Here is a 14953-nt window from a genome sequence, read left to right as displayed (position 1 = left end):
AGCTGTGGTGTAGGTCACAGATGCAGCTAAAATCTCAGGTTGCAGTGGCTCTGGCATAGGTTGGCAGCTACAGCTCCAACTGGACCCCTAGCCTGGGAACCTCCATATGCCATGGGTACGGCCCAAAAAAGACAAAAGTAAATAAATAAATAGAAACAAAGGGCAGAGAATTAGAGTTTCAGATAAAGGAATAAGAAAAAAAATCCCAGAAAAAGATACAAAAAGATGCTCAACATCATTAATTAGGAGAGAAATGCAAGTTACAAGCACAATGAGGTAGCACCTCACGCCTATCAGAATGGCCACCATCAAAAAGTCTACAAACAACAAATCCTGGCGAGGGTATAAAGGGGAAGAACCCTTCTACACTGCTTGTGGGAATGCAACTGGTGCAGCCACTATGGAGAACAGCATGCAGATTCCCTAAAAGAAAACTTTAAAAATGAAAGAAAATGACAACAGCGGAAGAGGAGGACATGAGGTTCGCCTACTCCCACAAATACACTGAAATTCCATCTATATGTGGAACAATTCACAGAGAAAATTTTCTGAATGCCGACAAAAGACCCCAGGATTCTGACAGAACAAGAAAACTTCACAAAACTGAGCAGGACCGAAGAAAAAAGGAAAGAAAAAGAGAAATAAAGCAGGCCTGGACTCGTACCCCTAGGAAGCAGCTGGAAAAAGGAAAAACCCTCACCCCCTGGAAAGTACCCCACCAGCGAGGAAACCAGCCAGGACAGAGGGGGAACTCTGGAGGACCGGAGAAGAACACAACAACTGATGTAAAGCAGTTAAAGTGGAAGCATTCCTGTCACCGTCACTGGCCTGCATTTCCCAACCACAGGCTGGTGCAGCCAGCAGCCAGGAACTGAAACTCCAGCTTTGGAGATCAGACTCAGAGAGAGAGCTGGGTCTGGCTACACGGGGAAAAACTAGGATTAATAGCATGGAGACAGCCTGGAAGGACTAGAGTCTGGAAAGTCCACATCTGTGGCTGTAAGCTGAGGAAAGACGGTTGGACTTGGAAGATGTGCACCACTGCTGGGGGAGGCCTGGCAGGAAGGAGCAGGATCTACCACTGGAATCTTACCCTCTGCAAGTGCTCTCAGGCTGCAACACGCCAACTACTCCAGCTCCAGGATGTATCCTTGAGCAGCAGCTACTTAGCAATAGTTGGGGAGAAGCCCACAGCCCTTCAGGCTACAGAGAAAGTGGAGCAAGAATAGGGAACCCTTGGAGCAGGCAGAGGGAACTCGGGAATAACACAGGCCCCACGACAGCAGCCAGGCAGGGGAACACTGAAGCAATTGCTGCAAACAGTGCAGAAGGCTCAGGGAGTCATGCATGGCCTGGTATGTCGGCAAAGAGCCATGATCTGCATAGGGGGTGGCGAAAGTTATTTCGGAAACAGCACAAACCCTGGGCAATTGCAAGGGTCTGGGTCCTTCTGGGCAGTCAAAGAGCTGTGATCTGCCTAGGGGGCCAACAAAGTGAATTCGGAAACGGTGTGGATGGTTCCAGAGTCGCCAGGGGCCTTCCGGGTGGGCATAGAGTCACAATTTGCCTAGGGAGCAGAGAAAGTTATTTTGGAAACAGCACAAGTAATTCCGAGAGTCGCGAGGGGCCTGCTGGGTGGGCAGAGAGCTGCAAAAAGCCCACTGAACTGGCAAAGTTATTTCAGAAACACCACAAACAGTTCTGGGAGTCTCAAAGGCACAGTGAGCAGGCGGAGTGATCTCGAGAATAGCACAAGCTCCATGACCTCTGCCAACAATCAAGCAGGGCACTGCAGAAGCAGGGTTAAGTTGCACAGCTACTCAAAAGGGCTGAGAGGGCCCTGCTGGTGCACATTTTACTTTGCTGTGGCTACAGGAAGCACTCTGTTATCTGCCCAGTAAGGGAAGGGACTGCCAGAACACTGCAGGTCCTACAGCTACAGAGAGAGCTTTTGAGCAACATTTAGGGAGCAGCCCCCATCCTTAGGGCTACAGAGAAGACTCCCTAGACCAGCCAAACAAAGGGAGAGATTAAAGAAAGGCCCCTGCCCCCACTATAGGGAGCAGTCCCAAGGGGCTCCTTGACAAAGGGACGATCTAGAGGAGGGGCTGCTCAGGTGCCAACTACAGGACATCGTCCTGAGAGCTACCTAACAGCTAGACAGGTCTCAGGAGCCAGTGCTGCCCCCTGACCACAAAAGCAATCCTGTGAACCATCACCAACTCTCTCATAGGCCCCATTCCTAGCAGCCACCTGGCTCCAGAGGAGGTAGCATAATACCACTGCTCCTATCATGGGCTCTGAGAACACGTGAGCCACTACCACCCCGAGACCTCCAAGACTAGGCACCAGCTGCTGCGTCTACATACCTGCTGTCAAGGGGACAATAAATGCAGACAGTCAGACCTTACAAAACAAAGAAATAGCTTTCAGACAAAGAAACAAGACAAAAACACACAAAAAAACAAGTAAATAAAGAGGAGATAGGTAATCTAATTAAAAAAGAGTTCAGGGTGATGATAGTAAAGATGATCCAAGATCTCGGGGAAAAAATAGAGGCACAGATAGAGAAGTTACAAGAAATGTTTAACAAAGAGCTTAAAAGATTTAAAGAACAAGCAAACTAAGATGGATGACACAACATCTGAGATGAAAAACACACCAGAAGCAATCAACAGCGGGATAATGGAGGCAGAAGAATGAATAAGTGAGGTGGAAGACAGAATGACGGAAATCAATGCCAGAGGGGGAAAAAAAAGAAAATGAAAAGAACTGAAGAGCGTCTAAGAGACATCTGGGACAACATTAAATGTAACCACCAATACTACACCCAGCAAGGCTCTCATTCAGATTCAATGGAGAGAGCAAAAGCTTTTCAGACAAGAAAAAGCTAAGAGAATTCAGCACTTCCAAACCAGCTCTACAACTACTAAAGGAACTTCTCTAGGCAGAAAATAAAAAGCCACAATTAAAAACAAGAAAATTTCAAATGAGAAAACTCACTGGTATTGACCAAAATAATATAAATGCAGAAAATCACCCATTGACAAATATGGTATCAAAACTAGCAAGCATGAGAAGCAAAGACAAATGCAGACCCTGAAAATGAATTTGAAATTAAGAGAACTGCAACCCAAAACAATTCTGTACACATATAGATGGTTACATCCCAATCTAAAGGGAACCACAAACCAAAACGCTATGATGGGCACACACATAAAAAAAAGAAAAAGCAGGAGTTCCCTTTGTGGTGCAATAGAAACAAATCCAACTAGTATCCATGAGGATGTGGGTAGGATCCCTGACCCTGCTCAGTGGGTTAGGATCCAGCGTTGCTGTGAGCTATGGTGCAGGTCGCAGAAGTGGCTAGGATCTGGCATTGCTGTGGCTGTGGTACAGGCCAGGAGCTGCAGCTCTTTGACGAACCCTAGTCTGGAAACTTCAATATGCTGCACCTACAGTGCAAGAAAGTAAGTTAGGAAGGGAGGGAGGAAGGAAGGGAGGAAGAAAGAAGAAAAAGCAATCCAAAGACAACACTAAAGATAGTTGGCAAATCATAAGAGAAGACAAGAAAAGAAGATGGGAAGAAAAAAGGAACCAAAGTAACAATTCAAGACAATTAACAAAACGGCAATAAATATATACTTAAATATGCTAAGAGACCCACGTCAGTCCTAAGAACACACACAGACTCAAAGTGAGGGAATGGAGGAAAATATTACATCCAAATGGAAATCAAAGGAAAGCAGGAGTAGCAATACTCACATCAGAAAAAACAGATTTTAAAATAAAGAAGGGTAAAAGAAGTAAAAAATAAATAAATAAATAAAATAAAAGAGGGTACAAGAAATAAAGACAGACACTACACAATGATCGAAGGACCAATCCAGGAAGATGTAACAATTGTAAATATATATGCACCCAACATAGCAGTAACTCAATGTATAAGGCAACTGCTACAGCCATAAAAGGAGAAAGAGACAGTCATACAATAACAGTGGGGACTCTAACACCCCACTTACATCAATGGACAGATTATCCAGACAGAAAATCAACAAGGAAACACAGGCCTTAAATGACACCCTAGACCAGAGAGACTTAACTGACATTTATAGAACATTCCACCCCCAAGCAGCAGAATATACATTCTTCTCAAGTGCACGTGGAACATTCTCCAGGATAAATCACATCATGAGCCACACAGATCAAGCCTTAGCAACTTTTTTTTTTTTTTTTTTGGTCTTTTGGTCTTTTTAGGGCCACACCTGCGGCATATGGAGGTTCCCAGGCTAGGGGTCTCATTGGAGCTATAGCCACTGGCCTACACCAGAGCCACAGCAACGTGGGATCCCAGCAGTATTTGTGACCTACACCACAACACAGCTCACGGCAACGCCAGATCCTTAACCCACTGAGCGAGGTCAGGGATTGAACCTGCAATCTCATTGTTCCCAGTTGGATTTGTTAACCACTGAGTCACGATGAGAACTCCCAAGCCTTAGTAACTTTTAAAAAGTTGAAATTATTTCAAGCATTTTCTCTGACAACAATGCAATTAGACTAGAAATAACTACAAGGAAAAAACAGCAAAAAACACAAACTCCTGAAAACTAAACAGTATGCTACTGAACAACCAATGGATCATTGAAGAAATCAAAGAGGAAATCAAAAGATACTTAAAGACAAATAACAATGAAGATAAAAATTTCTAAAACCTATGGGACATTTCAAAAGCAGTTCTGAGAGGGAAGTTTATAGCAATATAATTTTATCTCGGGAAATAAGAAAAAGCTCAAATAGACAACTTAAACTTACTCCTAGACTAACTAGAGAAGGTAGACAAAGCCCAAAATTAGTAGAAGGAAAGAAATTATAAAGATCAGAGCAGAAATAAATGACATAGAGACAAAGAAAACAATGGAGAAGATCAATGAAACCAAAAGCTGATTCTTGGGAAAGATCAATAGAATTGATAAACCTTTAGCCAGACTCATCAAGAAAAAAAGGGAGAGGGCTCAAATCAATAAAATTAGAAATGCGAAAGGAGAAATTACAACAGACAACACAGAAATACCAAGTATTCATGAGAGACTACTACGAGCAGCTATACGCCAATAAAATAGACAACCTAGAAGAAATGGACAGATTCTTACAAAGGTACAACCTACCAAGACTGAACCAGGACGAAATTGAAAATATGAATAGACCAATCACAAATACTGATTGAAAATGTGATTTAAAAACTTCCAAAAAACCAAAGTCCAGGACCTGATGGCTACACAGGCAAATTCTATCAAAACTTCAGAGAATAGTTCACACTTATTCTTCTGAAACTCTTCCAAAAAAATAGCAGAGGAAGGAACACCCCCACACTGATTCCATAAGACTACCATCACCCTGATACCAAAACCAGACAAAAAGAAAATTACAGGCCAATACCACTGATAAACATAGGTGTAAAAATCCTCAACAAAATACCAGCAAACCAAATACAAATATATATTAAAAGGATCATGCACCATGATCAGGTGGGATTTATCCCAGTGACCCAAGGATTTTTCAGTATTCACAAGTCAATCGGTGTGATACACAACTGACTGATCAACAAACTGAAAAATAAAACCACATCAAACCGAAAAATAAAAACCATATGATCATCTCAAAAGAAGCAGAAAAAGCTTTTGACAAAACTCAACATCCATTTCTGATAAAAAGTCTCCAGAAAGTGGGCACATAGGGAACCTACATCGACTTAATAAAAGCCATATGTGACAAACCCACAACTAACATCATTCTCAATGGAAAAAAACTGAAACATTTCCACCAAGATTAGGAACAAGACAAGGATGGCCGCTTTCACCACTGTTGCTCAACATAGTTTTGGAAGTCCTAGCAATGGCAATCATAAAAGAAAAAGATATAAAAGGAATCCAAATTGGAAAAGAATAACTAAAACTATCTCTTTGCAGATGATATACTAAGAAAATCCTAAAGCCACTACCAGACAACTGCTACAACTCATCGATGAATCTGGCAAAGTTGCAGAATGCAAAATTAATACACAGAAATCAATTGCATTTCTATATACTAACAATGATAGATCAGAAAGAGAAATCAGGGAAACCATCCTATTACCATTCCATCAAAAAGAATAAAATATCTAGGAATAAACCTACCTAAAGAGACAAAAGACCTATACTCTGACAACTATAAGACACTGATGAAAGAAATCAAAGTTGAGGAGTTCCCATTGTGTCACAATGGAAATGAATCTGACTACTACCCATAAGGATGCAGGTTCAATCCCTGGCCTTGCTCAGTGGGTCAGGGATCTGGCCTTGTGGTGAGTTGTGATGGCCCTGTGGTGAGTCCTGTGTTGCTGTGGCATAAGCTAGCAGCTGTAGCTCCAATTCAACCCCCAGCCTAGCAACTTCCACATGCCACAGATATGGCCCTAAAAAGCAAAAAAAAAAAAAAAAAAAAAAAAAAGAAAGAAATCACAGATGACACAAACAGATGGAAAGATATACCATGCTCTTGGACTGAAGAGTCAATACTGTCAAAGTGACTGTACTACCCAAGGCAATCTACAGATTTAATGCAATTCCTAACAAATTACCAAGAATGTTCTTCACAACATTTTAACTACCATACAATCCAGCAACTGAACTCCTGGGAATATATCCAGGCAAAACATTCATTTAAAAAGATACATGAACCCCCATGTTCATCACTGTACTATTCACAAGAGCCAAGACATGGAAATGACCTAAATGTACACTGACTGAAGAAGGGATTAAGAAGACGTGGTACATATATACAATGGAATACTACTCAGCCATAAAAGGACAAAATAATGCCATTTGCAGCAGCATGGATGGACCTAGAGATTCTCATACTAGGTCAGAAAGAGAAAGACAAATACCATATGATATCACGTACTTGTAGAATCTAAAATATGCCACAAATGACCTTATCTACAAAAGAGAAATAGATCCTGGCCAAGGAAAGGAGACTTGTGATTGCAAGGGGGAGTGGAGAGGGAGTGGAATGGACGGAGTTAGGGTTGGTGGATGTGAACTGTTACATTTGGACTAGATGGGCAGTGGGGTCCTACGGTATAGTACAGGGAACTGTGTATGATTGGGTCACTTTACTGCACAATAAAAATTGAAGAAACATTATAAATCAACAACACTTACATTAAAAAATTAATAAAAAATAAAATAATATACAAAAAACCTTAAAAAAACTAAAAAAAAGAAGTACCATATGATCCAGCAATCTCACTGGGCATATATCCAGAGAAAACTCTAATTTGAAAAGATACATGCACCCCAATGTTCACTGCAACACTGTTTACAGTCACCAAGACACGGAAGCAACCAAAATGCCCACTGACACAGGAATGGATAAGAGGATGTGGTACATATATACAATGGAATATTATTCAGCCAAAAAAAAAACCAAATAATGTCAGAAACATGGATGGGCCTAGAGATAATCATACTAAGTGAAGTAATTCAGACAGAGAAAGATGTTTTCTCACTTACATGTAAAATCTAATAAAAATGATATAAAATTTAACTTACTTAAAAAACAAAAGATTTCAAAACCAATCTTATGTTACCATAGGTGAAACAACTGGAGGGAGGGAAGAATTGGGAGGGTGGGAATAACACAAACATACTACTTACTGTACAAAACAGATGATTAACCAAAACCTACTGTATAGCACATGAAAATCAACTCAATAGTCTATAATAACCTATACGGGGAAAAAAAGAATGGATATATATTTACATGCATGACTGATTAAATTTGCTGTACACCTGAAACTAATACAACATTGTAAGTCAACTATACTCCAATAAGAGGAAAAAAAAAAAAAAAAAAAAAAGAAATGGAAGAATAAGTACCTTCTCCAGTCAGAAGCTCCTGCGACTGACCTCTGCCTTTAGAGAGTCCAAACTGGAGACCCTCAAGAGCCAATGTTCCATGTTCTTACAAGAGTAATTTTTGAAACCAAATATGTATCAACTAGGTGATCTTTTGCATGACATTTCCTATTTTGGCTATTTTCCTAAACTTGTATAGTCCAATGATTTATTTCCAAATTATCCCCATTTGGGGCAGATAAATTTTTCTTACATGTTGTATTTTGAGGTTTTCCCTACATTCTTAATTAACTACATAGGTAAAGATTTGTGGACAAGAAAACAGTTTTTCGGGAGTTCCCATCATGGTGCAGTGGAAACAAATCTGACTAGGAACCATGAAGTTGTGGGTTCGATCCCTGGACTCACTCAGTGGGTGAAGGAACTGGCGTTGTGATGCGCTGGGGTATAGGTTGCAGATGCGGCTCTGATCCTGTGTTGCTGTGGTGTAGGCCAGCAGCTGTAGCTCTGATTAGACCCCCAGCCTAGGAACCTCCATATGGCATGGGTGTGGTCCTTAAAAAAAAAAAAAAAAAAGATAGTCTTTCAATAATTGAACATGATAACATAGCCATTCCTAATGCTCTTGAAGAACAAGTCAAATAATTCATTTCCCTGTACAAAGCATTTAACAGGCAGTCTCTACATGTTATTATTGGTAAAATAATCAGTATTAATCAGTGTGTTTGCTAATACTATAATGTGTCACATTACTTCATAATACCTCCAATCTAAATGAGTTAAACTGATTATAGGACATTCATGTGCCTACCTCATTCAACAAAACCGATTTAGTACCTGCAGCAGGCACTAAACTGAAAACAAATACATCAAAAGGAAAAAAAAAAGTGGAGCAAAAGCATACCCAGCTGCTCACAGGCGCTTGTGTCAACACTACCCCAACACAGTGGTAATGTGGGCCTTAAGAGCTCATTAACTCAACACACTATATCTATAAGCAAATGCATTTTCCATAGAAACTGGCATTTTGCAACTAATTAGAAGCTTCTAAATGCTGGTATCTGTTAGCTAAAAGTGATCTTAGAAGAAAAAGTGAAAAAAATAGGAAATTTTTCAGAGAAATCCCAATGTCATGTATTTTTAAAATCCAACTTAATATGAGGTCAACTCTAAAGCTATGCTTAAGATGTTTCAATAAGTTTATTAAAAAGTCTTCTTGCAATACAGAACTCCATGCTTTTAACAAAGTTTCCCATCTGGGCAACACAGTTAATAAAGCTTTTATAATGAAAGAGATAGGACAAGAAAGAAAACCAGTGTCTTTTAGGACACCAACACAGTTTACCCTATCAGTGTGCTAATGAGCTACAGACCAAGTAAATGTCAATGGGATAATGATGGTTCCCACCTACATGCTTAACTGAATCTTTAAATGGTGTCATCTGAGGTAAGAAATAATATAAATATGTATACATGTAACATAAAGTAATTAAACATATCCCAATTACCACTTGCAGAAAAAGGTTTTAGGTATAATTTACCTCCACTTGAGTTAGATATCCTAAGTCAATGACAACAGTAAGATACCTACACAGCTGCTAACTAAAGTGGGGCAATTATAAACAGGATGAGCAAAACTAAAAAGCCAAAAGCATAACTAAAACTAAACCACAACCTCAAAGGAGATGATACTGCCACATCTTAATGATAAACAGCAAACTGACCTATGGAACCCAGAAACAGCTGTTATTTTATTTTTTTTCTTTTTAAGGCTGGGGACCTGCACATACGGAAGTTCCTGTGCCAGGGGTTGAATCAGAGAAGCAGCGGAAGCCTAGCCACAACCACCCTGGATCAGAGCCACATCTGCAACCTACACCACAGCCGTGGCAATGCCAAATCCTTAACCCACCAAACAAAGCCAGGGATTGAACCTGCATCCTCACAGACACTATGTCAGGTTCTTAACCCACTGAGCCACAATGGGAACTCCACAGTTGCTATTTGATTTATTTCATTGTAAAAAGGTTTCCAAATTTTGCCAAGAGTGATCAAGCAGATCTTCAAAGCCAAGGTGCATGTAGTTTGAAGAGATCAGTGAACTCATCAACATTGGTCTTTTCAGCCAAGCACAGCAAATATGAAGCCAAGCACTTTCAAATATGAAAAATAATCAACATAAACTATGCAGTTGTAGACTGTTGTATTAGCTAAAATGAACTGGTACTTGAGACATTTGTAAATCCATTTGAAATTTAGATCCTTACAGAACTAATACATTTTCAAAGCCCCTAACATGCTTATTGAATAGAATCTTAGTTGTTAAAGATCTGTGCCCCACAACACAAATATTCCTACAACATGTAGCCCCTCTTGGCCTTGGCTCATTCCCACTTGCAGTTTATACTCTTCAGTCAAATACACTCAGCATAATATAGAACATATAATAATGTGGTCATAATTCATCATTTACTCACACAGTATCACCCACTGGTATTTGCCAGCTCAAAAGTCTTTCATGGGGAGATAAACATACTAGATATGAGCTCAGATTAGATTCACAAAGCTAAAGACATAAAGACACACATTCCAAAGTGAGACTAATGCTGAAAAAAACTATTAAGCCTTAAATTCCCTGGACACTTTCACGTTAAGATGGGATCACCATGTAAATTATGTTCTTTCTGGATACCGAAAGCAAAAAGGATCCTTCCACTGAAAGACACTATGAAGATCCTCCCTTTCAGGAAGGCAAGCTAGCTGCTCCTCTGAATAAAAACCCCCAAATAGCCCTCCGTCTTCACCCTTGAACAGGAGTCCTTGACGTCATTCTGCAACCCTGATAACTCCATTCCTGATCTCAAATCTCTTTCCTGCTCAATTTTGATTAATAGCAAGTCAACTCTGGTAAACCTCAAAAGCTGCAGCATCTTAGGGGCATTTTAATTTCACTTTAGCCAAGTGATAAAAACAAAATTAAATATGACGAACTTCTCAACTCACAAGCAAATCCCATGGGTACTCTACAGTTTTAGATTAATAACTTTTGATGTTTAAACATAGTGTTTTATAATCCACTTAAGTAAAGGAGCCAAAGGGAAAAACACTTTACTTTCTAAAATTGTTCCTCTCATCAGCCCACTTTTCTAAGTATCCTTTAATTGTGGACTGCAGTTTGGTCAGGCTTGTGGGTCCACTCAGAAATCTCCAAGAGCAATACTTTAGTACCTTAAAGGATGACATCATACCAGGTGAATATCTTCAACACAGTTTCAAATAAACAAATGCAACGACCACTCTTAGAAAATTCACTAGTCATCCAGTCAGAGGGACATTAAGAAGCAATTGCAACGTGCAATAACATGTGAAAATATACATTTTTCTCAACTCATCTGTACGATTTCTTTGGCTAATTTTTTCCATTCAAGATCCCAGTTCCTTCATTCCATGAGGCGCATTAAACTGTAAAATCCTGAATTATATGAACTCTATGTGGAAAAACAATTTTTTTGCACTTATATACTATAAAAGACAGTTACGTTTGTCACAACGAACATGCTGTGGGGCCCTACGAAAGACAAATAGAATGGTTAAAAACAGTGTCTCCCAGAAAGATAAACTCTTAAAAACCAGTTCTCCATCATGAACATAACCTTCAGATTATCCTCCATGCCCCCATAACCACGCTGTTTAAAACTGCAACCCACCCCTCTACTCTGCCCCCTTACTCTACTCTTTTTTCATTTTTTTCAGAGTGCTTAAAACTTCCTAACAAATAATTAAATGTGTATACTGTAAATCACTCTTTGCTAGACAGTACACTCCAGAGGGAAGGGATCTTTGTCTCTTTTGTTCACTGACATATTCTAAAGCACCTAGACACGACCTAATACAAAGCAGTCACTCAATTAATCTTTCTTGAATGAATCCATATTGTGACTTCGGTAAAATATTTCTGGAGTTAAATTCCAATTTCATTTATACAGCTGACAAATATCTACTGAGCTACTATGATTACTTGGGATTAAGTCTGGGGGAGACAGATCATACAAATATATCATATCAGATAGTGGCCAGTGCTACAAAGCCAAATAGAGCAGGGTTGTACATGGGAGAGGAGAGCAGTGGCTATTTTAGATGAAGTAGTCACCTCTGAAGTGACTGCGATTGTTTTGAAGCCTGAATGAAGTTGGGTGCTATGCAGATATGGGTAGAGGGGGAAAGTGAACTCTGAGCATAAGGAAACCGCCCAGGCCTACGGATCGAGGCCCGCTTGGTAAACCAGTAACAGCAGTTAAGGCTTGCTGGTAGGCATAGGGGATGCAAGAATGTATCCTTCCACTTGCCTTTACCTACTACTTAATAACATGCACATATTGCCTAGTGCCCTGGGAAACAGAGATTACATTTCACCTAGAGTACTCCGATTTTCTGATAGTAAATGCTTCTTCTATTCCACCATCCAGCATCTTCTATATCCAGCTCATGATATAACATTACAAGGCACACAGCAATAACACTGCTAAAAATCATTCCAAGAATAGCCCCAGGAGTAGGAAACTGACTTAACCAAGTACCACCTGCCCAGGAAAGTGTAAATCCAAGCAGGAACTTAGTACTAGAGAGGTCAAAGCCAAGAGACTCAATGAAACTGAACAGCGACTGCCACTTCGGAGTCAGGGGGTGGGGGGAGCATCGTTGTAAAGCACTGTTTATGAATTCCACCACTCTTCAGCTCGGACAAAGGCTACGTCGCCAAGTACGGTACCAGGCAACTCTACGACATGCATTTTGCCAGAGTCCTGGGCTCTACCTGTTTCGACATTTTATGTAATGTCCCAAAGAACAAAAGCAAAAAGTTCGCTCCAAACTCGCTTTCCAACTCTGGCAGGAAGTTCTTTCTGGACCAGGGCGGAGCACTAGTAAAGTTCTGAGCGTCTGAAAATCTCTATTTCCGGGGCTAAGCAGAGCAGTATCTCCCGGCTAAAACGAGGAATTTTAGCAACTTCTCCCCATTCCTCCACAGCAGTTCCCAAACAGCTCCTCCTAGCTTAAACTTTTCTGCGCTATCCCTCGAAATCAGGACCAAAAGTCCAAGGCACAGTCATGAATTCAGCAAGCCGGGGGCTGAGGACGAGAGACTAGAGCGGAGCCGACAGAAATGAAGACAGCAGCCTACGGGGGGCGGAGAGTGGGAAAGGAGGGCGAAACTCCGAGGCAGGAGCCTCCCTCGTGCCCAAGACGAACCTCAGCCGCCGGGACCGAAGGAGGTGAAGCCTGCGGGCCGACTACAGCCCTGAGGAGACTCCACACGCGACCCTCCCCGCGGCGTAGCCCCTCCGCCTCTCGCGCAGGCGCAGCACCCCCTCGGCCCGGGTCGGGGTACAATCCCGGAGCCGTGCGCCTGGGCCCCGCCAGCGCGTTTGCGCACGCGCCGCGACACCTCGGCCCTTGGCCTGGGCGGGGGTGTCGCCCCAGAACCCCGCGCCCAGGCCCCCTCCAGCCAATTTGCGCACGCGCGGAGACGCCTGGGCTTGCGACTCGGGCGGGGCTCTCAACCCAGAGGTTACTTCTCGCGGTCGCCGCGTCCCGGAGGTCGGGCTGCGGTGAGGGAGAGAGGAGGGCCGCCCCGGACCTGAGAGCGGGCCGCTTCTAGCCCGACGCCCCTTCTGGACTTAGTACGCCACCCCCCATTTTCTCACCTCATCGCAGGCCCGGGTCACATCCCCGTCGCCTCCTCGGTCGCCCGTTACTGCTAGGTCGGGGGCCCGCAGCCGCGACGTGTTGGCGCCTCCCCCTGCAGCGGCCTGGCCTCGGCGGGATGCGCTCGGGTGCCCTGCGCGGGAGGGAAAAGGAAAAGAGCGCACCCGAGGGGAGGGGAGGGGGCGGGCGACGGCGCCTAGCCCCTCCTCTCGGCTCCGTCGCCCACCGCCGCCCGCGCCGCTTTCTCGCCGACTCCCTCTTCCCTCCCAGTGGACCCCTAGGACTTCACACCCCCTCCCCCGCTGGGTCCATCTCTGCCTTTTTCCCGAGGGTTCCCCTGAGGGACACCCCCATCTTCTCCAGGGTTGTGGTCCCCTCAGGCTTGGGAATTTGGAGATGCCCGACCCAGAAGGGTGAGGCGCGCGTGATGCAGTGGCAACCTTTTCTACAATCGTTCTGCCCCAGTCTCTTCCAGCTTTTCTACTGGTGGTCCTTACATCGGGAGCTCGGATCATTGCTTCTCGTGGTGTCCCTGTTTTCCCCTCACTATTGTGGGGGTGAAGTCCTGTACTTTTCTAATACAAAGACTAAAATAACGAGTGGTGGGTGCTGAGAGTAGTCACGTGAATTCCTTTGGGACCAAGGTCTTCTGGAACGACTACTCCCTCCCTTTATTAATTTGCAGTAATTTCTTGTATTTCACAGCATTTCCCTTGGCCTTTGTCGATTGTAGTAAATGCATCACAGCTTATAATGAGCATTAATTTCTTACACTTCGTTGGCTGGAGTGGGTTTTGGTAAAATGCTCCACACCTGATTGTTACTAGTTGTTCCTGTGGAGTAAGCTGATTGCTTTTACATTGGCTTTTAAATGAGGACACAGGTTCAACGTTCAAATGATTTGCCACAAGTATCACAGCTGGATGGAATAACCGCAATTTCAACCCAGGATGACCATGTCCGTCTTTTGTTTGGTCTGGCTTTTGTCCTTTCTTTGGAAAAGCATCCTTCCAGAATATCTAGCTCTTTTTATTGCTGCTGCTATAGTTGGCACACACTTAGGTCACGAGAGCATAGTTCTCTGAGCCCCAAAAAGGATTTTGTCGGATATAAAGTTTTTAAAATAATTTTAATGATTTTCAATAATTTTATAATTTTTTTGATTTTATAGGGTATTAGCAGGGCAGAAGTCTTACATCCATGTAAAGCAAACTTCTCCTTGAAACAGCCTTCAGTCTTTTAATATAAACTGTTATATTAACCATGAGTGAAAGGACAGCTTGGAGCTTTGATTTGAAAATGATTATTAGCAAGAACTCCTTCAATAGTATTTATCTAAGGGAGAAGATGGC

At 42.4% G+C, this 14953-nt stretch overlaps 1 protein-coding gene across 24 annotated transcripts in view; it reads right to left on the bottom strand.

Annotated features, from left to right (window-relative positions):
• Nucleotides 1–14953, bottom strand: part of RCBTB2 (RCC1 and BTB domain containing protein 2) — a 100648-nt gene that overhangs the window by 62269 nt on the left and 23426 nt on the right. For 8 of the 24 annotated variants that reach the window (XM_021065333.1, XM_013996904.2, XM_021065336.1 and 5 more), the window contains one exon: nt 13601–13734. Coding sequence is in view for 4 of the 24 variants with exons in the window: in XM_005652340.3 (XP_005652397.2) it covers nt 13601–14116 (516 nt within the window). In the remaining 20 variants the exon portion in view is untranslated. Of the gene's footprint in view, nt 1–12711; nt 13529–13600; nt 14240–14953 lie in introns of those variants that run through there. The other 16 variants (XM_013997239.2, XM_021065337.1, XM_021065335.1 and 13 more) reach the window with 12 other exon arrangements.

The sequence above is a fragment of the Sus scrofa genome, chromosome 11, assembly GCF_000003025.6.
Source record: "Sus scrofa isolate TJ Tabasco breed Duroc chromosome 11, Sscrofa11.1, whole genome shotgun sequence".
In the NCBI taxonomy this organism is placed as follows: Eukaryota; Metazoa; Chordata; class Mammalia; order Artiodactyla; family Suidae; genus Sus; species Sus scrofa.
This window is presented reverse-complemented; position numbering and strand designations above follow the sequence as displayed.